The sequence below is a fragment of the Spermophilus citellus genome (genome assembly GCF_964194105.1).
Source record: "Spermophilus citellus genome assembly, chromosome: 4".
NCBI classification, from domain to species: Eukaryota; Metazoa; Chordata; class Mammalia; order Rodentia; family Sciuridae; genus Spermophilus; species Spermophilus citellus.
In genome coordinates this window covers 205,410,430-205,433,641 of record NC_138185.1, presented here as the reverse complement: position 1 = coordinate 205,433,641, position 23,212 = coordinate 205,410,430, and the positions used below count along the sequence as shown (strand labels likewise).

Genomic DNA, 23,212 nt, shown 5'->3' with positions numbered 1-23,212 from the left:
AAATAATTGAAAGATCCCAGCTAACGTGAACTCTAGAAAGGACTTATAGACTTATTACTTTCATTAGAATATTGCTTCAATTCTTAGTACCAATGCTAATCTTTTGCTTGATATATTTGTTTTACTATTTTTCTCTTAGCCATCATCATTATGGAAGAATCATAGTTCACTAAAAGTTAAGTTTTTTTTTTTTTTCACATTGAGACCACTTGCAGTCAAGATCCAATGTTACGCTTAAGTTATTGATAGTCAACTATTTGTTTACTAATAAGGATTCATTAGCAAATGAGCCAATTGTCCTTCCCTCTCTTTAGTTTTAACACACATAATGTTAACCCCCAAAGAAACACAAAATGGAAAGAACAATGCTGTAGGACTCCAAACGATCATTTTGTAGAAAGAACATTTATTTTATTATGTTGTGGATGAGAATTTTAGTAACAATCTCGTTGAAGTCTATTTTGTAGAACTCTGTCTCCAAAGCACTAGTTCAGCTACTTAAGATAAAACACATTATTTATGAAGACATGATATTTCAAAATGCCACAGGAGAGAAACACATGCCAAGAGGTAACACACTTGTTTAATTTCATTAGTTACATATGAACTGCTAGGAAAGCCACAATTTTAGTTGTTTTATAAGATTTACTAAGATGTGCAAGTGTCAGTGATGGTTATGGTTGTGAACATATTCCAGGTGAATGTCCCAGGAAAGGACCATCTCTGCAGGTCCATTAACCTTACACCACAAATCTAGAATGACAAAAGGTTTATGCTGGGGTTCATCAGTCCTGAGAAGCAAACACCATCTCTGCTTGGGGACTCTTTTCTAGCAAGAAATTAGAGGGGTACCATGACGGATAACCTGGCAAGAGAATCCAAGATGAAGCTCCTGGTGATTTTAAGTAAGGAAGGACTGTCAGGGAATAAAGGTTTATATCCAGTGGTCAACAGGATTGGGAAGAGCAGGAGTATCAGAAGAGAAGACACCTCTCTCTTGACAGCTTAAGTGTAGTATTGTGGGCTGGAAATTGTAAAGATACCAATCCCTGAAGACAAGTTAAGTGCTTAGCAGTGGTTTGGCAAAGTAAAGTAGTAACTAAGTAATTGAAACTTGCAGGACTTTTGTTCTGTTATATCAATACCAATCTGGTTTTGGCCTGATGATTATAGCAATATAGATCTACTAATGAGATAAATGATTTGGATCCAACTCAATGTAGTCATTCAATGGAAATTTCGGTTCAGAAATTTTTGGAAGCAGACATATTCCTGAGTCATATGTCTGGTTTCAAAAAGGAGACAACAACCCTACAAGATAGGAAAAATAGATTATACTTACCTAGTGGTCTTCTTTCTCTTTGTCATGGAAATCTGTCTCGAGGGAAAGAGACAGACACAGAATTTTAAATGGAAAAGGCCATAGAATCCTTCATTTCCATGGACTTCTGAGGCCTAGTGATTTACCCAAAGGCCTAGAGTTAATTGGAGTTCAGTTTGTTTTGTTAGTCAAATATTTTCTATGTTTCACATCTTTGATGCTATGAGAATAGCCAATAAGATTAATTCTAGTTTTCTAGATCACATGAACTGAAATCTTACCAGTTTCTCCAGGCAACACATAATATCAGGTAGATGCTAGAGAAGAAATGATTAATACTTTCAGAGTCTGGGGGGGCGGGGAAACTCAAAGCTAATCTTTTTCCCCTTTTCCTATTTTATAACAGCTATTGAATGGCATCTAGCTGTTTTTATCTTTTCAGCTTTAAGGAATTAAAACTCTTTGGTTGTATAAGGGAATGTGAAGTTGAATGAGTCAATATGGGGTTGTTTTTTATCCTGTGGTCACCATTTGCTGAATCTTTAGTATGAAATGCTGTATAAAGGCAAGAAGAACAATGGTTCAGTTTATACTTGTTGAACATGTCACACAAGGTCATCTCTGAATTTAGCATGAAGCACGTCTTCCAGAGAACCCAGATTGTTTCCACATCACCTGGGATTCAGATGGTGCTGGTGGCTTCTCTTCCTTCTTGGAGGCAGTGATTAGTTTAATGCTAGTCACTCTCCAGAGATGAACTATGACCTCATGAACCATCACCTGCACAAAGGTCAGGTCAGCTATGTGTTTGTGTGTTATGAGATTGGAGTGCATGTTCAAGACACCAGCCTTTTGTAAGTCTCCCTACCATTTGTGAGTGGTTATGGGGTCAACTTACAAGACTGTTTGCTTACACTCCTCTGAGATTTGGCCCTGTTTATTTGGAGTTAGGTGGGAATTTTCCAGCAGTTCATAGGCATCCTGCATGTTGGGGAGACTCTGTCCCATGTCCCTGGTAACCTTATGGATCTGAACACCGGTGCTGTTCTTTGGACAAACTCTCTGGTCCTGGTATGCCTGAGCCCGGCGTTTACAGATGCCAAACTTGCTGAGCAGGATGAACACATCTCTCTGGAAAGCCTTGGTGAAAATAGCATAGAGGAATGGATTGGCACAGGAGTTCAGTGGATAGAAGAGAACCAGCAAGATTTTGGAGTTGGTGACAGTGATGAGAGGCTTGTTCATAAGTGCCGACAGGGCGTAGAAGGAGATTGGAGCCATGCACATGAAGTCGGTGAAGATCAACACAGCCATCCTTTTGGCAATTTTGGTGTCTTTGTCTCCAGGGTTGTACTGGGGATTTCGAACCGTGATGTAGATCCTCACGTAGCAGGAGCACACGATGACGAAGGCCACGATATTGAGCAACAGAACAAGAACAATGTAGGCCAGAGCAAGAGGGGTCTCAGTGTCCATGGGCAGGCAGATGCTGACCTTGGCATAGCTACTTATTCCCACCAGAGGGAGCAGGGCAAGCAAGAAGCAGCAAACCCAGCCGCCCACCATGATGACATAGGCATGCCTGAGGCGGATCTTCCGGTCCAGGCGCATGGCAAAGGTGATGGCATACCAGCGCTCCAGGGTAATGACCGTCAGTGTGTACACGGACAACTCGCTGGCAAAGACAGTGAAGAAACCAGCTGTGTTGCACCCAGCACCTGTCTGCCAGTCGATGGCATGGTTGTAGTACTCAGAGTGCGTGTAGAGGTCCACAGAGGCAATGAGAAGCAGGTATATCCCCATGCAGAAATCTGCAAAGGCCAAGTTGCACATCAGAAAGCGTGGGACGGTCAGCTTGTAGTGGCTGGTGAGGATAATGAACAGGACGAAGATATTGCCCAGAAGAGCCAACAGACTAACAAACCACACCACGATTCTCAGGAACTTGTAGCCCATTATGTCTTCACAGGGGTTGAACTCGTCTGACTTGGGGGTACACACCATGTCTTCATTGTCCCCGCACACAGTGTAGTCATAATGGCTGTCAAAGGCTTGTAGAGTCTCTTCTTGGGCATTTTTGAGCTCCTGGCCAAAACCAATGATCTCATCCTCTTGCTCTTCAAAGAAGACGTAATAATGGGAGTTGCTGTGGATATCCTGGAACTTGGAGTTTTGCTTGTATTCAACATTGCTATCACCCGTGTCTTCTTCATATTCCTGGTAGATGGGACCATTCACAGATTTTCTGTGACGCACACTCCGGATACTGCTCTCATTACACATCAAGGACTCAAGGATTCTGCAAGGCAGCAGAAAAAATGAGTTGCAGAAAAAATATTTGCTTAATATCAGGAGACCCACAACACTTGGAAAAAGATGTCAGTGCTTATGATAATGTACATGATTCTACAAGATTTTACATGATCTGGCCAGGATTGTCTCTCCTACACCATTTCCTATTACCCCCTACCTTTCCTACTGTGATCCAGTGACATTGCTCTTATTTCTCCTCTATAACCACTTCAAGCACAGCAATAATAAAAAAGCATGATATTTATCTAGTCTAGGTAGGCAGAACCTGGCTCTACAGTTCCAGCTGTTTTCCCTGGAGCAGGTCTATGAACCTTGGCTTATTCACGTGGATTGTGGGTTAATGAGATATTTCACATAGTTTATTAAAGGAGTAGATCAATATTTTTTAAAACTCTTACAACAGCACCTGCAATATTGGGAGTGCATATATATGTTGGATATTGTTATTTGTTGTTATTGTCATTCCCACTGAGAGCTCTAGAATTCCATATCCCCTTTGCCTGAAGACTGGTGGCTGCCTTGACTCATTATTCAATATTGAACTCAAATGTCCCTTTCTCAGAGGAGTCTTCCCTGATCTCCTTACAACAAAAGGAATTTACCTTGCTTCAGCTGCTGATCAGGTTTTGATTCACCTAATGAGATCTGGTTAAAATGTCCAGTGGGGGCTGGGGCTGTAGCTCAGTGGTAGGGCACCTGCCCCTCACAAGTGAGGCACTGGGTTCGATCCTCAGCACCATATAAAAATAAATAAATAAAGATATTGTGTTCATCTACAACAAAAACAACAAAAAAAGTCCAATGGGCTAGCACTTCTATCCAGTTGGGAGAAACCTGGATCCTTTCCATCCCTCCCTGGTCCTTTCCTACTTAGTGCCACATGGAGTCAGTATAGTCTGCTGCTTCCATCCTCTTGCCCCACTTCTAGTTTTCTGCAGCCATTACACCTGTTGCACAGTTGTTTAACTTGCCACTTTGCTTCTGCCCCCACAACTAGTCCCAATTCTTTTCTGACTACAAACATGAGTGTAGAAAGTCAACTTGCAGACACTTACAGAGAAGCTGAGGGGGCCTGAATAAGAGATTAATGAAGGTAGACTTAGGAGAACAGGTAAAGATATAAAACATTTTTAAGACATGCTGGGGTAACACAGCTAGAAACTGGCAGGGCTGGGATACAAGCCGAGCTGTTTCTAAAACGATATGCACGCAACCAGCGAGTTATGACAGGTGCAAGGTCCTGACGGATCAGGTAGTCCAATTGCATGTGTTGTTGGTAAGTGTGGTCCTTGTGGTTGTGGTGTCGTTTATGTGTTGCATCTGGAGGCCAGAAGTCCTGTCTTGTAACCTCTTACAAGGTGCTACATGACCTGGTCACACCTGTCCCTACTATGCCATCTTTTACTAAACCTCACCTCGGCTATTACTATTCAGAGACACTGACCTTCTTTCTCGTCCACAACCACTTGGCATCTTCCGAGTTATTGTGCCCCTAGATTTCCTGTTCATACAGATGCTTCCAATTCTTTTCCACCTGCTTTTCAAACCACAGAGATTCTTCCCCAAACCCAGAAATTAACTCAGCATCTACCATGGCCTCTCATCCCTTTCTGGGTCCCTACCACTTACCCTCTGATTTTCTTCTGATTCTTAAAAGCACAGCAGTGGCTGGGATAAGAAAGGTCAGCCCGTGTGAGGTGAAGGAAGCTCAAAGAAAGTGGAAGTTTCTTAAGAGTCCAAGTGTTTCTCGCTATCAGTTCCCTCAGGTGCTCCAGGCCTTTGGACGGCAGGGCAGTAACACTGGTGTAAGACACGTCCCTGGAACACAGAGAACAGAACAACACAGAGAGGCAGTGAGCAGCCAGGGTCTTCTATGTTTGGCCAGAAGATCAAACAGACCCCAGATCAACAAGGAGCTCCTTTTAGCTACTGAATATGTAACTCACTTCTTTACATAGACTCCCTGGTCCAAGGAGGGGTACTAGGCTTCTACATCAATATGTCATAGCAATTCCCATTTTTATTGCTGGAAATTTTGGAATCCACCAACACAAATACTATTTCTGCAGGCATTTTATTCTATCCCTCAGAATATGTGAGAGATCTTGGAATCAGAGATGGGTGTCAAGTTTACTCAGCAAAATGACACCATGCAACTAGTAAATGGCCTCAAGAGGCAAGAGAAATACAATTGAACAGGCTCAATGGGACCTAAATTGTTACGAGTCTCTGTGAGAGTTTTAGACTGATCTAGGTCAACAACAGTATGGTGAAAATGATTCTAATAATGTGGAACTTGAAAGTCCTAGCCAGTTACATTTCGAATTCGTGACTAAGAACAATGCCCCCCTCCAGTTTCTTTAGAAGACTGTAATGTATACCTATAAAGAAAATGAGAAATGAGATTAAAATCACTTTCACAAACTATGGGAGGGAGAAGTGGTGGAGGCTGGAAATTGTGTAATAATGTTAATTACTAAAGTAGATGGCCTTTAATTGACAATCTCTGTTCTCTCAATCCAGAGAGTCCACGTTATATGTCTTGCTCTATCATTTTTACTAGGACTAGATAATAGATTGAATAAAACCATGAATATTTAACCTAGCATCCCTCTTATTTTATATTTTATAAATGAAAATATTTACTAAGCATTCCTTATGGAAAATCTTTACATTTTTAAATGTAACATAATTAGTAGTTTCTGATTAGCAAATGAATTCTAATATTTTCAGCTTCTTTCTGCACATGATTATAACAGGGCTTAGGTGGGATTTAAATTTTCAAGGTCCAAGGTTTCCAGAACTTTCTACTATTTTGTTGTTGTTGTTGTTGTTTATTTGTATGAACACAAAGCTCACAAATTAACCCCATTATCCTTGCAGAATTGTGACTCTTGTGGGGCAAGATTACACATTTGCTATCTTGGTTTGTATTTGACATAAAATTCTGTCATTTAATATTTTCCAAACTTGCCTGGTGGTAAGCATGACTTGTGGTGCTTGTTACTATGTGATCTCTAGGTGATTTCTAACATTAGGCAAATAAATTTGGGAAATTGGCATAAACACCTTTACAATTAGTGAGAGAGCTGTTGGAGGGGTTTTGGAGCTGGTCTCTAGTACAGCTGTGGAGTAAGTCAAGCTGGATTTTATTCTGTTGCCTCATCTACTCTTTCAGCAAAGTTGACTTCAAGGTATGGCCATCTTTTTGCCTCCAGTTTTCTGGAAGCTACATATATATATCTCTTTGCCCATGGTGCTTTCAGGTCAATGAGAAAAGAAAACATATCTTAGCTCATTCTCCCTGCCTTGCTACTTGCTAGATACACTGCTTACATGTTATCTGAAAGAATTTATCCTTCCAAGGAGTGTTTGCATTTTAGTAGATATTCCTGGAGAAAACTTTCAGTTATTGCACCGCAAAATATTCCAAAACTATAAAGTTGTAAAGTTTCAGTTACTGCATTGCAAAACACTCCAAAATGAAGTGGCATGAAACCATAATATTTTTATTATAAGAATAACTTTTGTGGCAGGGTGTGGTGGTGCACACCTGTAATTCCAGCGTCTCAGGAGGCTGAGACAGGAAAATCACAAGTTCAAAGCCAGCCTCAGCAAAGGTGAGGTGCTGAGCAACTCAGCAAGACCCAATCTCTAAATAAAATATAAAGTATGGCTGGGGATGTGGTTCAGTGGTTTAGTACCCCTGAATTCAATCCCTGGTACTCCACTGCCCTCCCCCCCACCTCCAAAAGAATAGCTTTTGTGGATCAGGAATGTGAATAGGGCATGATGGGGATGCGGTGTCTCTGCTCAGCTGGGAAGACCTGAAGTCTGAGGTGACTGTGAGAAATAGAAAATCTGGTGGTTTATTTTCAGAATATAGTATTCAGCCTTAATTGGATCCAATTGTGTAGCCATTTTAATTATAGCCTTTCTCTTTGCCTGCCCCAATTTTAAAGTTAGCCAATCACATAGACTGTAACCCTGAGCTTCTCCAATCAGGATGAAGGGCAGTGCCCCATTAGGGAAATAAGCAGGGACAACCAGGGACTACCTGGGACAGGCACACTTGCTAACCTGGCTCCCAGCCTGGTTCTGTAGCTTGCCCTTCTGGCAGAAGTAAAGTTTGCCTTGCTGTATGGTTTGGATGTATGATGTGGCTTTGGGGTATATATTTGTTTCTGGTGCGTGGAGTCTCTCTCTCTCTGCTTTCTGATCACCATGATGTGAGCTGTTTTCCTCTGCCACACTCTCTAGCTGTGATGTTCAGCCTCACCTCCAGTCCCGAGAAATGGTGCCTGTCTTCTATGGATAGAGACCTCTGAAACCGTGAGCTCTCAAATAAAACTTTTCTCCTCTATAATTGTGCTGGTTGGGTCACAGCAGCAAAAAGGCTGACTAAAACACATGACCACCCACTTTTATGCATGTGTTTGATTTCTGGCAGCACCTCAGTATTTGTAACAGTGACTTGATTGCTGGAGGCTGGAATGACCTACAGGCTCCTTCCTTGGCATGTCTGAGGAGCAGACTCAAAGGCAGAGCTCATAGCTGCTCCATATGGCTTGGACTTCTCAGGTATAGCAGATTCTAAAAGAACTAGTGAATTCAAGGGCAGGGGATATAGAACCCACCTCTTAATGGAAGGCATGTCAAAGAATTTGGTGCCTTATTGTGATCTAACTTGTGGAAATATCACTGAGGCAGATATTTGTGGGAGAAACTGGTCGGTTACCATTTTGAAAATCAGCATTTAGGGTCCAAGCACTACCCTGGACCCCAGCATCAGAATCATCTGCGTTACAGACTCAGCCACATCCCCAAACAAATGAATTAAATAATCTCTTATGGTGGAGCTCAGGAGTCTGTATTAGGTAAGATGCTCCATAGAGTTCATTTAGAAGCACCTCTCATTTCTTAAAACATTTTTTTTTTTTAATGAAGAAGGCAGATACGAAAATTTAGACAAAGAAACAAGGCATGTTGGTTCCAAATGAAGCAAGAATTTAAAGACAAGCCATCAGTGGAGGCCTGCCCTGGGAGATTGGAATGTTAATGCCTCCAGAGACCTGATACTCCACCCCCCCCCCCAAAAAAAAGAAAGAATAGCTTTGTGGATCAGGAATATGAACAGGGCATGGTGGGGATGTGGTGTCTCTGCTCTGTGATGTGTGAGGCTCAGCTTGGAAGACCTGGAGACTACCTGGATATACTATATTCATCAAGATTACCCTCACCCCCACCCCTCTCTCATTCTCTCTCATTTCTGATCACCATGTGAGCTGCTTCCCTCTGTCACACTCTTCCTCCATGATATTCAGCTTCACTAGAGGAATGGATCCAGCTGCTTATGGACTGACACCTAAAACTGTGAGCCCTCAAATAAACTTCTCCTCTTCTACAGTTGTTTTGATCAGGTCCTTTAGTCACAGAAGCAAAAAAGCTGACTAAAACACATCCACTCTTTTTTAAAAAATTTTTTTAATATTTATTTTTCAGTTTTCAGTGGACACAACGTCTTTATTTTATTTTTATGTCGTGCTGAGGATTGAACCAGCGCCCCGTGCATGCCAGGCGAGCGCGTTACTGCTTGAGCCATATCCCCAGCCTCACTCTTTATACTACATTTCTCAAGGTCCTGCAGGTCTGGCCTTTGACTAGCTCTCCAACCTCATCTCAGGGACCTGCTGTAACTCTAAGTATCCATTAAACCCATTGCTGCTAAAGTGATCCTGTTTACTTCCTGATGCAGGTTGCTCTCCTTGTACTACTTTACATTTACAGGGTCAAGCAAGCAACTACTATCCTTTTATTTTCTTGTTGAAAATTTATCTTCTCTTACACTTTTAAAAAGACATTCTGGGTGATATCAGAAAGGAAAGCAGAAGCCCCTTTATATTACCCAATAGATGTAGCATTTCCTCTCCACTCAAAATATCCCCAATGGAATGAATCTTCCCTCTAAACCTATTGATATATTTTATTTCCTATCTTCTATCCACCACATCTCAGGATTTGAAGCTTCAGTGTCCTCATGGAGTCTTTCTTGACCTTGTCTTAGATTCATGCTGTAAAAATCTATAGTAAAATGCCATTGTGCTCCCTCGACCCACCAGATGCCAGCTTAGCTGGTTCTCATTGCTACGGTTTTAGTTTGAGTCTGAATTACTTTTCACCCAAACCTTGCAAAAATTCCAAGATGGTGCCAGAAATATCTTTTATCAATCCCACCTTCAAACTTAGTACAGATGTTCTTTCTAAAACATGATCTCATTGTTTTGCTCACCAGCTTGAAACCCCCTGCTTGCTCCAATGTCTACAGAATGAAATTTGAGCTTCTTAGACTACTTCTCCTTTCCCCACTAGGGGTACCTTCCTGAATTCCTGTGTCATCTTCTTGATCTCTCACATTTCTTTTTTTTTTTTTTTTAATTTGCTTCTCTTCCCCCGCCCCCTCATTTCAATGGAGCACATTTTTCATATAACTTTTTAGAAAGGTCATACTAAGGAGGTATTTTCTATTTTCTTTCCAGTCTTTCTCTTGCATTCAATTAATGTTTTACCTGGCTGTAAAATTTGGGATTGCAATAATTTATTTAAAAATATCATTTTCTTCAGAATTTAAAAGACTTTACCCTGTTGAATTCTAGTAACCAGTGTTGATTTTGGTAAGTACAATGCCATTTAAGTTCTTTGGTCATTGACTTGTTTTGACTCGGGAAGTTGTTGTTGGCTATGGTAGGGATTGAACTCGGGCTCTTTTGCATTCTGAGCCGGCACTCTAGAACTCCAGCTCTCTGGAAGTTTTTATGGTATGAAATTTCATTAAGATGTGCCTTGATGTGAATCTTTTTCTATTTATTGCACTGGGCACAGGGAGTTGAGGGGCCCCTTCAGTCTGGAGACCTGACTGAAGGTCTAGAAATGTTTTCAGCTCTAGAAAGTGTTCTTATGTTGTTCCCGGGATAACTTACTACTCTTGTTTTTCTCTGCTTCTCTGAAATTCCTACTAAGTAGAAAAGGAGTCTTCTGAGTCACTTAGATATATCTCCTTCTTTGGTTGTCATTTTCTCCTGTTACTTTTATTAAGTCTTCTGGTAGAATTCCCTCACTGTATTTTCCATCTCTTGTACTGAATTTTTAATTTTTTGTTTCGCAAGAACTGGGACTCTGCCTGTTCTGTTCACTGCAGTACTTTTGACAAATAGGCTGGTATTTGATCAACAGAAAGCTCTGAATATGGATTTGTCAGATGCATGAGTACATTTTTTAAAGAATACTTTCTTGGTTTTTGTTCCTTTTGTGATGGGATATTTGAGGATGCCCACCACACATTTGGGGTATGGGTTTTATTACACTTGATCATAACTCAAAGACCAAGAAGCAACGATGCATGAGTTTTACATTCAGATTATCTAGATCTGAATTCCAGCTTCTGCACTTATTACCAGTCATTCAGCGTTTGTGTGCCTCAGTTTCCTTATCTTGGGCTTGTTGAATAGTAGCTGAGAGTGTGTTCTCAGTAAATTATTATAATCGTTAGTGTTGTTATAGTAATAGAGATGAAATAGTTTCTTAGATTTATCGCAGGTCACTAATTATTGCTTTGTTAATAATTCTTTTCTGATTTCTGCAATATCTGATTTCTATAGGCTCATTTCCCCCCATTTGTTTAACCTGTGTTTCAATCTTTCACATTAGAAGCATTCTTTGGTGATCCTTGGTTACACATTCATACTTAAGAGCAAGTTTTTCCACTGGCAGATTTTGATTAAGGGCAATTGTATAGAAAGCTGAAAATTATGTTGTTGGGCTTTAAAATCCCAGATGGTGGATATCTTTTTTGTCTTAGAATTTTCCAGAATTTTCAGAAAAGAGATTTGAGACCTCTAGTTCAAAGGTGAACTATTTGGATGCAGGCATTTTGACCTTCCATGAATTCTTCTGATTTTATGTCTCATTCTTGCCATTGCCAACATGTCACCTCTAAATCGCCCCTCAAAGGTTCTGTGTAGAGCAAGGCAGCTGACTGTCTGCTCCCTGGACTCCTCTAAGCTTTCCCTTCCTTCTCTTCTGCCTTTTTTTCTTTCAGGATTCCATAGTTCTCCAGACCATCAATATGTCTTATGTGTCCTCTTGCCCTCGTGGATTTATGTGTATTAAAAATTCCTTCCTCATCTTTTCAGGAGGATCTGAAGAGGAAGAAGAAATACAAGTGTAGGTTGAATGCATCATCTTTTACTTTTTTTTTTTTTTTTTAGTTGGATGGACTTTTATTTATATGCGGTGCTGAGGTTCAAACCCAGTGCCTCCTACATGCTAGGCAAGTGCTCTACCACTGAACCACAAGCCCAGCCCCTCAGCGTTAACTTTTAATCACCACTCTATTTCCCATGTAGAACAATGCAGCAGCTTGGACCAAATAATTGTTGAGTGCTGAGCCACATGAGACAGTGTCCTGGCTCTGGAGTTGTGGAGAAAGACCCTTACTCTAGAGTGAGTCACTCTGAAGAAATCCCCAAACTCAACAAGTCAGGGACCATTTTAAGTTATTTGAACCTGTGTCTTCTATGCACCCCAATTTTTATTTGGTCATTTTGAATTCAGGATTTTCCATTAGCATGACTTCTCTTCTAAAACCATACCTTGAACATACAGTTAAAAAGTTGTTTATTTCAGAGTGAGAAGTATATGGAGAGCTGCTATCAGCAGCTGGAAGATCTGAGTCCATTTGTGATTGGAGTCACAGTAAGAGGGCTTCCTCTTAGGAAGAGCTTTCCTTGAAGAGCTCTTCAGTGATGGGCACTGAATTCCATGAGACTTTGTCTCTAGCAAGTGTTTACTTACAAATCAGGATGCAGCTAAGCTGAGGCTGGCAGACAGTTTGAAGTCTAATTGTATGGGTCATGGGAACCATCTCAAGTGTTTAATGAAAGTAACAAGACCTGAATTTGGAAGGAGGATTATACACAGTGTTACACACAGGACAGGAGTATCACCAAAATTTAACAATGCCAGGGGGAAAAAGAGCCAACTGGTAATTGATGTTGCAGGAAGAATGAATTTCTTCTCCGAAACAATTATGTACTCTAGCACTGTTCAAACATTGGAATAATTTCCATTTTTGTGAGATATTTTATTTAAAATTAAGTTTTGAGAAAGTCAATTGCAAACTAAATAAGCACTAATTGGCTTGCCAAATTTCTGATATCAATTATTAATGTAGAAGCTGTGTGTAGACACATTTGTAAATCGGTAGATGAAATGCAACTAAGAGCAAATAGATGAATTAAGTGCATATAGACAATTTAATGAATTTGTTGACACTAAATTAAAATAAAGGCTTTTTTTTAAAAAAGCTGTTAAAGACATCGAGCTTGCCTCAATGTGTTTAAATGCATGTCATGTTTTAAAATTCTTTTATTCAACAATGCTTTGATTGCTCTCTGTCTATAGGCACTTCTAGATGCTAGGACCATAGTGGTCGAACTAAAGGGGCAGATATTCCTGCTTTACTCTTGCACACCTTCTAGTGGGCAGAGAGGACATATAGTATATTAGATGATGATAGGTGCTGTGGGAAAAATGAAGAAAAAAGGAAGAGGCTGGAAGTGAGTCACAGTTAGAGGTGGGGGGAAGATGTTATGGAGGGCCTAATTGATAATATTGTTGAACAAATGTCTACAGGAGATGAGGGAGAGAGCCATATCAATCTCCAGGAAAAGAGCATGCCAGACAAGGACCCATCAGTATAAAGATCCTGAGGTAGCTTTGGCAGAAATGATCAGGGGTTCAGTTTTGGAGCTCCAGGCCGATTTGTCCCTCTCTCTGAGGGAGGTCCAGTCCCTACCAAATAGCCTGGAGGTAGAGAAGAACAGTCCCAGCTGAGTGGCTGGGACCAAGGCATCTAGGACTGAGGGTGGAGGAGCATAGGAGAGAAGCTGCAGAGAGCTCTGTACCTGTTCGTGATATTTCCATAGTAACCCAGTTACTGTCCTTATCATCAGATCAGATTTCCCCCAATATAGTATCAACATCTTTCAAACACTCTTTTTTTGACCTAAGTTCACCTCTGAATTCACTCTATGTTTTCTTGTATGCTTACCTTATTCTTTCTCACTCCACCCCTCACCTGAATCCCATCTCAGATACCACTTTTTTAATGGGGCCTTTGCTGATGGCCCTAAGCAAGAATGGTATCTTGATTCTCTAATTAGGTCTTATGGCTCTTCTTACATCAAACCTGTGTTATAGTTACTTATGTAAATTTCTCCTGAATTTGATTGTAACCTGTTTAAAGGCAGAGACTCTGTCTTATCCTTATAATTTTCATGGAGTTGACTAGGCATTCAGTAAGATGCTTGTGGTGAACTGAGTACGTGAACCCCTTGCCCTGGTTTGTTTTAGATTAGCAGGTTCTCCTCGGTTAACGCATAGAACAAAGAAAGAGAGGTCAAACTTGGGAGGGCAGTGAGCTGGTGGTTAGAACCAAAATCTATTTCATTTAGCCCAAATTTTTATGCAGGATCACAACTCAATGATAAGAATACAACCAAAAAATGGGCAAAGGATTTGAACAGACACTTGTCAAAAGAAAATATACAAATGGATAAGAACATGGAAGTGTGCTCAACCTCATTTATAGGTAGGGAAACACAAATTAAAACCACAATGATATACCACTGTAAACCCACTAGAATGGCTAGAATAAAAAAAGATTGGCAATAAAACAGGTTGGCCAGTATTTAGCTCTCATACCTTGCTGATGGGAATAGAAAATGGAACAACTATTTTGGAAAACAGTTCATCAGTATTTTCTATAAAGATAAACATACATCTGTCCTATGGCTTGGCAACCTTATTCTTAGAGGACACAACATCTTTGTTGGTATGTGGTGCTGAGGGTCGAACCCAGGCCGCACGCATGCCAGGCCAGCGCGCTATCGCTTGAGCCACATCCCCAACCCCTATTCTTAGATTTTTATACTGGAAAAATTAAAAGCTGTATGATTATTTACAAGAGGGCGGGGTATGAGGGAAGTTTCTAGGTGGTGAAAATGTTCTAAATCATAATCAAGGTAGAACAATTAAACTGTACATTTAAAAACTGTTATTTATATAAATTATACCTCAAGAAAAAAAAATTTTCTCTGGTGGTTGGGGTTGTAGCTCAGTGGTAGAGTGCTTGCCTCATATGCGTGAGGCACTGGGTTCGATCCTCAGCATCACATAAAAATAAATAAATAAAATAAAAATATTGTGTCCATCTCTACAACTAAAAAAAAAATTGCCCTGGATACATCTAGAAAATATGTATTTCCTTAGAGTTCAGGCACACTAGAGAGAAACTTGCCACAAATTTTCAGCTGTCTAATCATATAATCTTGGGATGATCAAAAAGAATATAAAAACAACAAAAAAGACTTATTTTCTCTAAACCAAGAAAGTTGGCAGTACTATGACCCCTGGACTTTCAAGTGATTAATTTGATCAGCTAAAAAAGCAACAAGTTTATTTTTGAAGTTTATTTTTGTAATGGAAACTCAAGGATACGTTCACAAAGATTCCTTCTTCTTAAGAGGTACTTATCATTGGGACTATTTTATTATAGTAATTTCCATGAGTATGCTACAGGCTATTTAAGTGAGTTACATAATTTAAAATTTAGATAACACTGGCTATTATAGAAAGCCCTGCATTTCAGTGTTCTTTCCTTCAGCATTATGAACACCAAGAGCTTCTTTTTCAAAATAACATGAAAGAAAACGAGGTAATCCAAAATAGAAAGCATAAAAATGGAAAATGAGATTGCATACCTTGATTTTAAAAAACCTATAAGTACTTTACTCCCAAGCTAAGTTCAAAAGCTTTTCTTTCTTTAAAAAGAAATATATATATGTATATATATATATAATATATATATATATTTTTTAGTTGTTGATGGACCTTTATTTCTTATTTATTTATATGTGGTGCTGAGATCAAAATTTAAATTTAAATAAATAAAAATTTAAATTTTTATTAATATGTGGACCTTTTCTGAAAAAGGTAAATTACCCTAGAAACTTGACAACACAAATTGCAGTGAACTCTTGTCCAGTCTCTGCTGGTCTGGTTTCTGATACCTCAAAAGCAATCACTTTCAACTTTTGGTGTTTCCTTCCATAATTGCAAACCTCTCTTTTTATATATTTAGTTGTAGTTGGACACAATACCTTTATTTTATTTATTTATTTTTATGTGGTGCTGAGGATTGAACCCAGTGCCTCGCACGTGCTAGGTGAGCGCGCTCCACTGAGCCACAACCCCAGCCCACAAACCTCTCTTGACTTAGTGGTTTTAGATATCACCCACTGCCTCCCTGCTATGGAAGATTAAGATGTAACTCTCTTGCATCACTCTTCGCCTGAGGGGACCCAGTCACTGACTTAACCAACTCCATTTTTGTCCCTCCCCTGACTTTGTTTGCCTTTTTAGCCTTTTTTTTTTCTTTGAGCGGCTTTCTTCTGCAGTTACTTTAGATGCCCGGAACCACAGGTCTGGTTGATACCAGAATCTTTATGACAAAGGACTGAAACCACCTCCAAGCAACCTTGAGCCTCACAGAACAGACCACTTCCTGGTGAAATTGCCCCCCTAAACAGGAGCAATTACCCAGAGACAAAGGTGAGGTCTTTGGCCATTGTACTCTTATATCTGTCCTTCCCAATGTGGCCATGCCAATTAAATCTCCTTTCCTGCCCTACACCCCTGCTTGTACCTTTGGTATCCTGGGACAAGTAGCTGAGCCTAGTCTGTTGAGATCACCAGACCCAGGGTCTTCAACCTTGACTCCAGTAACACAACAACATACATTTCCCTTCTGGATACCCCTCTACTCTCTGAAATAGTTTTAGGACTTACTGGATCCAACCCACATTCACTATTTTGGTTATTACAACTCTGCATATTGTGATTTCATTATCTTTCTAGTCCAATGGGATGTCTTCCTCTTTGCCTCTTTCTAAATTTATATGCCTTGGTTGGAATGGATCTTTTGCTAGGACTTTCATATGTTCCAAAGTTCTGTAAAACACCCCAAAACCATTTTTTCCCAGAGTCAGTCCTGTCAGAGAATCTGACCATCCCTTTTGCTTTCCAAATGAACTTCCTTCCGGAGCCTTCAGCTCTGATGTGGACACCCAGGGCCACCCTTTATGCTCATCCTGGAATTCCATTTACTTCTTTCCTGTGTTGATCATTCCATTTTTGAATTCTCCGTTTTTTTTCTTCCCTGGTATAAGCTCCAAAAAAATGGTGAACAGAATACTAAGTTTCTGAGACTTTGCAGGAAGCTTACAGGAAGCTTGGGGGTTATTGGCTGACAAGTGATACGATGGTAATTTGGGGAGACTACCAATGTTCATTCTTATGTTTTCTTTCTTATCTTTGGGAATGTCAGCTTCCTCCAAATTCTAACTCCTCCCTAGAGTGCATTCATTTTATGAGAGAGTAGAGGGGGGCTTCTTGGTCTTAAATGTTATAATATTCCAGGAATGATGGCGCATGTCTGTCATCCCAGCAGCTCTGGAGGCTGAGGCAGGAGGATCACAAGTTCAGAGCCAGCCTCAGCAATTTAGTGAGACTCTAAGCAACTCAGCCAGACCATGTCTCAAAAAAAAAAAAAAAAAAAAAGTGAGGGCTGGGGGTGTGACTCAGTGGTTGAGTGTCCCTGTGTTCAATCCCTGGTACCCTCCCTAAAATGTTATAATGTAGTTTCACAGACCTTGTTTTCACAACAGTTCTTCACTTCTGTCCCAAATTCTATGCCTTTTATCCTTAAATCTTCATGATCGTATTTTAATGGAAAAAACTTTAGTCTTCTCCTGTGTGTGTGTTGGGGGTTGGGAGTAGTTACTTAATGGTTCAGGATGAGAGGGGATATCTGGGGGAACAGGTGAAGTTTTTAAAGACTTCCAACTTCAACATCACCAATACCCTTACTTAAGATTTAACTGATGAAATCTTCCTTAGATCATGTCATTTGAATTAGCTTTTTTTTTTTTTATGGGTTTAACCCATGTAAGTACTAAGCAAGCCACTCTCTCTACATCTTTGAAGACATTTGTCACTTATTTACATGGTCACCTATCTTTCTTTGTCACTGAGAAGGTATGGCCTCCCCCCACTCAAATTACTCCCATTTTAATATTGTTTTAGTGGAAAATCACTTTGATAGGGAGGGTTATCATGAGTCTTAATTCTATCTGTTCTTTGAGATTTCCTCCACATCTATTTCTCCCATCACCACCTACGTTCTAAAGAGTCTCAAATATATGTTTATCCCTGACCTCTGTTGTGCTTTTCACATTCTCATATGTCACTGCCTGCTTGGAGGTGACATAGGTACCTGCAGTTGCTCTTCCCCACCTCAGGAAAGGGTATACCATTTTCCAATAGCTCAGGCAAAAACACTTGCAGTTGTTTCGATTTTTCTCTTTTGCTCAACCCCACATTCAACACCAGCATATCCTGTTAGCTTTTCCTTATAAGTAGTCAGAATCTGATCATTTCTCATCACATCCACTGATACTGCCTTAGTGCAAGCTGCTATCATCTCTTATGTGCATTACCTGGGGTATTAAGTGGTCTCTGTTTCCATACTTGGCCCCCTCTAGTCTATTTTCAACACAACAGCTAGAGTTCCAGTTAAGACATGAGTCAGTTCTATGCTCAAAAAACACAAAAGGCTCCTGCTCTAAGAACAAAATCAAGACCTCATAATGGCCTCTAGGGCTACAAATTGTTCTCATACCTCATTACCTTTTTTTTTTTTTTAACCAATCGTCTTATTTTTTCCCATTTAGTTCAGTCTGCTTGAGCTGTAATGACCTCCTAGTTCTTCCTCAAATATGCCAGAATATTCTCACCTGGAAGTCTTTGCACTGGTCTAGAACGTTCTTGCTTCTGTTAGCCACATGGCTTACCCCTTCCTTTCTTTCAACTATTTTCCTAATTGTCACCTTCTCAAGGTGGCTTTCCCTAACCGCTCTTTAAAATAGTGACCCTTCATACCTGTAACCAAGCAATTTGGAGGTTGAAGCAGGAGGATCATAAGTTTGAGGTCAGCCTCAGCAACTTAGACCCTGTCTCAAAATAAAAATAAAAGAGGCATGGGGATGTAATTCAGTGATAGAATGCCCCTGAGTTAAGTCCTTAGTACCAAAATAAAATAATAGAATAGAATAAAATATTGCCCCCCTCAAGCATCTTAAGCTTAGAAAGTCTCAGTATGTATTTATTGTACATTTTCAAAAGTTAATTAGGGAGAATTTAACCAAACAAAGCAGAAATTTCAGGCAGGTAAGATGATTAATAAAATTTAAGAACTGAGACTTAAGAGAGTGTTTATATTCTCATGATATTTGAGAGCAGATGGTTTAACCAAAGGAGAACATACAGAGAAGAAAGAACTGGGACCCAGAACTGAACACTATTTGGAGTAATGCTGAACTGAGCTAGTGAGAGGTTAAGAGAGAGCAGAATCATGATGTGTCAAAGCTCAAGAAGGAAGTGAATGTTCTTGTAATATAGCTTAACATTCATGGGGGATACCCTCAGTCCCTTTAGATTGTCTGCTTAAACTTTGTTACTTCTGGTTATCCTGTTTTGACAGATGAGAGTACTGAGACTTAGTTCTTACAGTCAGGAAATGATGGTGCCAAGAGTTAATTACTGGTATAATTTTTTTTTTTTACCAAGTTCACTTTCTTCAACCTGGAATGCCATCAGGAAGCAAGAAAAGCACTTTCAAGCAGTTGGATGTCTGGTCTTAACTTGGTTGTAGAAAATATTGCCATAAATAAAAAAGACAACTTAAGAAGCACAAACAAATGGGTAGATGAATTGACCACTTCCAAAAACATAGAAATGAACACATTTACCTAAGCACTATAAGCTAAAATACCTTTAACATGTAACTGCTATTTAAATTCTATAGGGATTATAGAAGTATGATTTAACTGTTTATTGTCAATTTTATTATTTTCATAAACATTTATTGTGCTTGCACTGTGTCTCAGGCATTAAAATATGAGCTAGAGCTATAAAAATAAAACATGAATGCTGCTCTCTAGGATACCCTGGAGAGATGGATAAAGGGGCACAGTTGGATAATTATCTGGTACAGGAGAGTCACAAAGGGTATGTGGTGGTGTACAGAAGAAGAAGAGGTCATTTTTCCCTGAGGAGAAGAGGAGAACTCTACTTGAATATAAAAGTGTCAGGAGCTTATTAGATAGTTAAGGTTGGAGGCTTTTCCAGACAGTGAGAAGAGGAAGAGTTTATTATAGCTGCATAGTAGGTTTGAATATTAGCAGGGCTAAGAGTTTCCATGTGGATGACTCCTTGGTCAGAGGTACGGAGTGGCATGAGACAAAGATCATAGCAGGGCCTCCTGTGCCACACCAATGCCTTATTCTGAGGGGAGGCCAGTGTTGGGTTTTAAGATCCTGCTGGCATTTAGGCTCACAGATTTTTGAGGCAGATGAATTTGAGAGGGACCAAGACTAAATGCAGTGGGGAGATTTGGAGACTTTTGTCATCTATGCTACTGCCTTACAAAGTGTGGTGGCCAGCAGCCAACAGCTTCTACCAGTCCTTGACAAGGGAAGAAGAAGCTTGTGCTGGATTATAAGCCCACTGCGTCCCTGAGAAACTGCCCAGTTTGGCTGACTACATTCTCATGGCAAGACCTTCTCCATGGAGGAAGCTGGGCTCTGCTGAAGATTCTGGGGCAGCCATTGACCTTGTAGTGGACCCATACCTTGGGTGGCTCTGGTCTATACCACTGATCTTCAAATGCTTTCAATCTCACATGTTTGTAAGTAAAAATTATTTGAGTATGCAATTCTAATATATGAATAATAACGAGCTCTATACATGTGTCACTGCAATACTGTATTGCGCATATTATAAAACATACCAAGTACACATTTTAAAAAGCAATGCTAAAGACAAAATAAGCAACATTTAATTTTTTCACTATGGTAAAACAATGTTATCAACTATGCTTAACTAGTCTTGAAAACAATTTTAAAACACTTTCTGATATGACTGTTTGAAGTCTGCTTCTGATGCCCTTTATTTTGGTTTTGGTGTAAACAGTTGTCTTAGTTGAAAAAGTTACCACACAGACAGGTGCATTCAAGTGGAATTGAAAAACCAGCCTCTACCTCAGAGCAAAGCCTGTCCAAGGAAGGGAGCATGACCCTTGTCCTTGGAAAGACACACAGAGCACTCCTAGGCACATTCCCACCCTGCTAAGTGGTTTATCTATAAATAACAGGAGAGATCTGCTGTGCCAGGTGTCCCTGACTCACTCAGGCTAGGTGGGGACCCATAGCAAGCCCCTAGCAGCCACCAATCAGCATGAGACAGGGAAATACTGGGATGCCAGATGACCCTCCCAGTAGTTTATGGTGGTTGATAATGTGTTGGGAAACCATGTAGTTCAGCACGAACACCCCTCTTGGCTTAAAACAATCAGTTCAAATGAATCCCCCTCTTGTACTAACCAATCACCCCTATCCAACTTGTTCCTGCCAGTGAATGTGCTAATCAAGTTTTAGAGTTGTTTTATGATTTTCCTGCGGTGTGTGATGATTTGCTAAGAGATGCTTTGATGTATGTGAAGTCCCTGCCTTCCCCAAAGAGTGTATAAAACTGCTGCAAACCCTGGGCTTGGGGCCTCTCAGCATCACCAGTTGCTGTGTGCACATGGAGGACTGAGCTAGCTCACAATAAACACCTCTTTGCTGCTTACATCCATCTTAGTCTCTGGTGGTCTTTTGGGGGTCCCGAATTCAAGCATAACAGAATAAAGTAACTCTGGGTAATCATAAATTAAGAGTCTCATTTTTCATTCACATTCAGCAAATACATTTTTAAGGAAATCCATATCCTCTGATGATTTTCAAACTGATCTGGGTGTGTGTCATGTTCATGTTTTATACACATGGACTTTAAAACCACTGCAACTCTGTAAACCCATCACCATAACAAATTACCACAGATGGAGTTGCTTAAACAACGGAAATCTGTTTTCTTACAGTTCTGGAGGCTGGAAGCCTGAGATCAAGGTGTCAGGGGGGTTTGATTTCTCCCGAGGTCGCTCTCCTTGGCTTGCAGATGGATGGTTGCCATCCTGACATGATTTTTCCCTATGCATTTCTGGTGTCTGTTTTCCCTGATTTCCTCTTGTAAATATACCAGCCAGACTGGATTAGGGTTCTATCCAACATCCTCATCTTAATTTAATTATCTTTCTAAAGACCATGTCTCCAAATACAGTCACATTCTAAGGTAATGGAGGGTAAGGCTTTGACATTCGAATGACACATATTCAATCATTTGAATTACAAAAATTACACAAGCCCATATAAATTTATAATTTAAAGATTATAAAAACAGTTAAAATTCTGTTTCTGATTAAGAAAAACAGATTTTTTTTATGGTCTTCATCATTGTCATCAGGAAAGCCACGAAACATGAAAATGTTTCTAAACACCTGTTTCTAAAGGCTCTCTCTAAAATACTGGATTCTTTAGAAAGCAACAACTTTCCTCATTCACTGGAGAAATCACCTTTTTCTTGAAGATGCAGATAAAGATGTGTTCCAGATTTTACAAAGTACTGATAGAAACTTGTTTTATACTCTGTGCAAAAAAAAAAAAAAAAAAAAAAGAAAAAAGAAAAACACACAATGCATTTAAGTCCGTTGCTGTCTATGAAGCACTTTGCTATGACTTCCCACTTGGAATCACAGTTATTAAGAGAACGGAGCCACAAACCCACTTAACTGGGTGCATTTAACCCGAAAGGAAATGAGATTGTAAAAGGGGAAAAAGGGAAGAAGCCAAGTCCTCAGGGCTGGAGATTATGCTCTCCTCTCTGGGGAGCATCCATTCTCTACCTGACACCAGAGGGTCATCAATCATCTGTACAAAATATTCATAAAACCTTATTCTTAGTTTTTTTAAAGCACAGTAAAATGCTCCTTCATGTCCGCAACAGGTTGTCTTCTGCCTCTCTAGCATGCTGTGTTCCACCTGGTGAGGACTAGGCTAGATGCTCAATGAAAGATTCTAAACTAAGGCAAAACCAAGGGAATGGAGAGTATGGTAAGGATAAAGAGGCTCAAGGGACACAATTGACAGAACTTGGTCACTGATTGCGTGGGGGCTGCCAGTCTGAAGAAATGCACAATAGGTATGTTATACAGCTGTTTTAGAAAATGTTTATATCCCATCTTCCCTAATGATTGAAGTTCTTTCAGATATGAATCAAACTATCATTCATTTGCTCCTTTGTGCCAGCCTCATGCAATGCCCACCCATGTATATTTTCTCTGCAAAGACTATAGTGCCCTCTACCTATCTGCAGACCTTATACCTCACATCTCTGCAAACAGGAGCTGCTCCACAAACAGAACCTCTATGAACAGCCACACCAAGGTGGCTGGCTGACCAGACATCAGAAGGGCATGCAGGGCTTGGGACCTTCTGAATCTCAAAGAAAAAGTGCTTTCTTCCAAGA

The 23,212-nt window shown here is 40.1% G+C and overlaps 1 protein-coding gene across 1 annotated transcript in view; it reads right to left on the bottom strand.

The window, feature by feature from the left end:
• Nucleotides 1-595: 595 nt before the first annotated feature.
• TSHR (thyroid stimulating hormone receptor) overlaps nt 596-23,212 on the bottom strand; it is a 153,437-nt gene continuing 130,820 nt past the window's right edge. Inside the window, exons 9-10 of the mRNA XM_081291518.1 lie at nt 5,264-5,452; nt 596-3,620 (exon numbers count right to left, since the gene is read on the bottom strand). Of these exons, the coding sequence (XP_081147644.1) occupies nt 2,216-3,620; nt 5,264-5,452 (1,594 nt within the window). The 3' untranslated portion in view covers nt 596-2,215. The remainder of the gene's footprint in view (nt 3,621-5,263; nt 5,453-23,212) is intronic.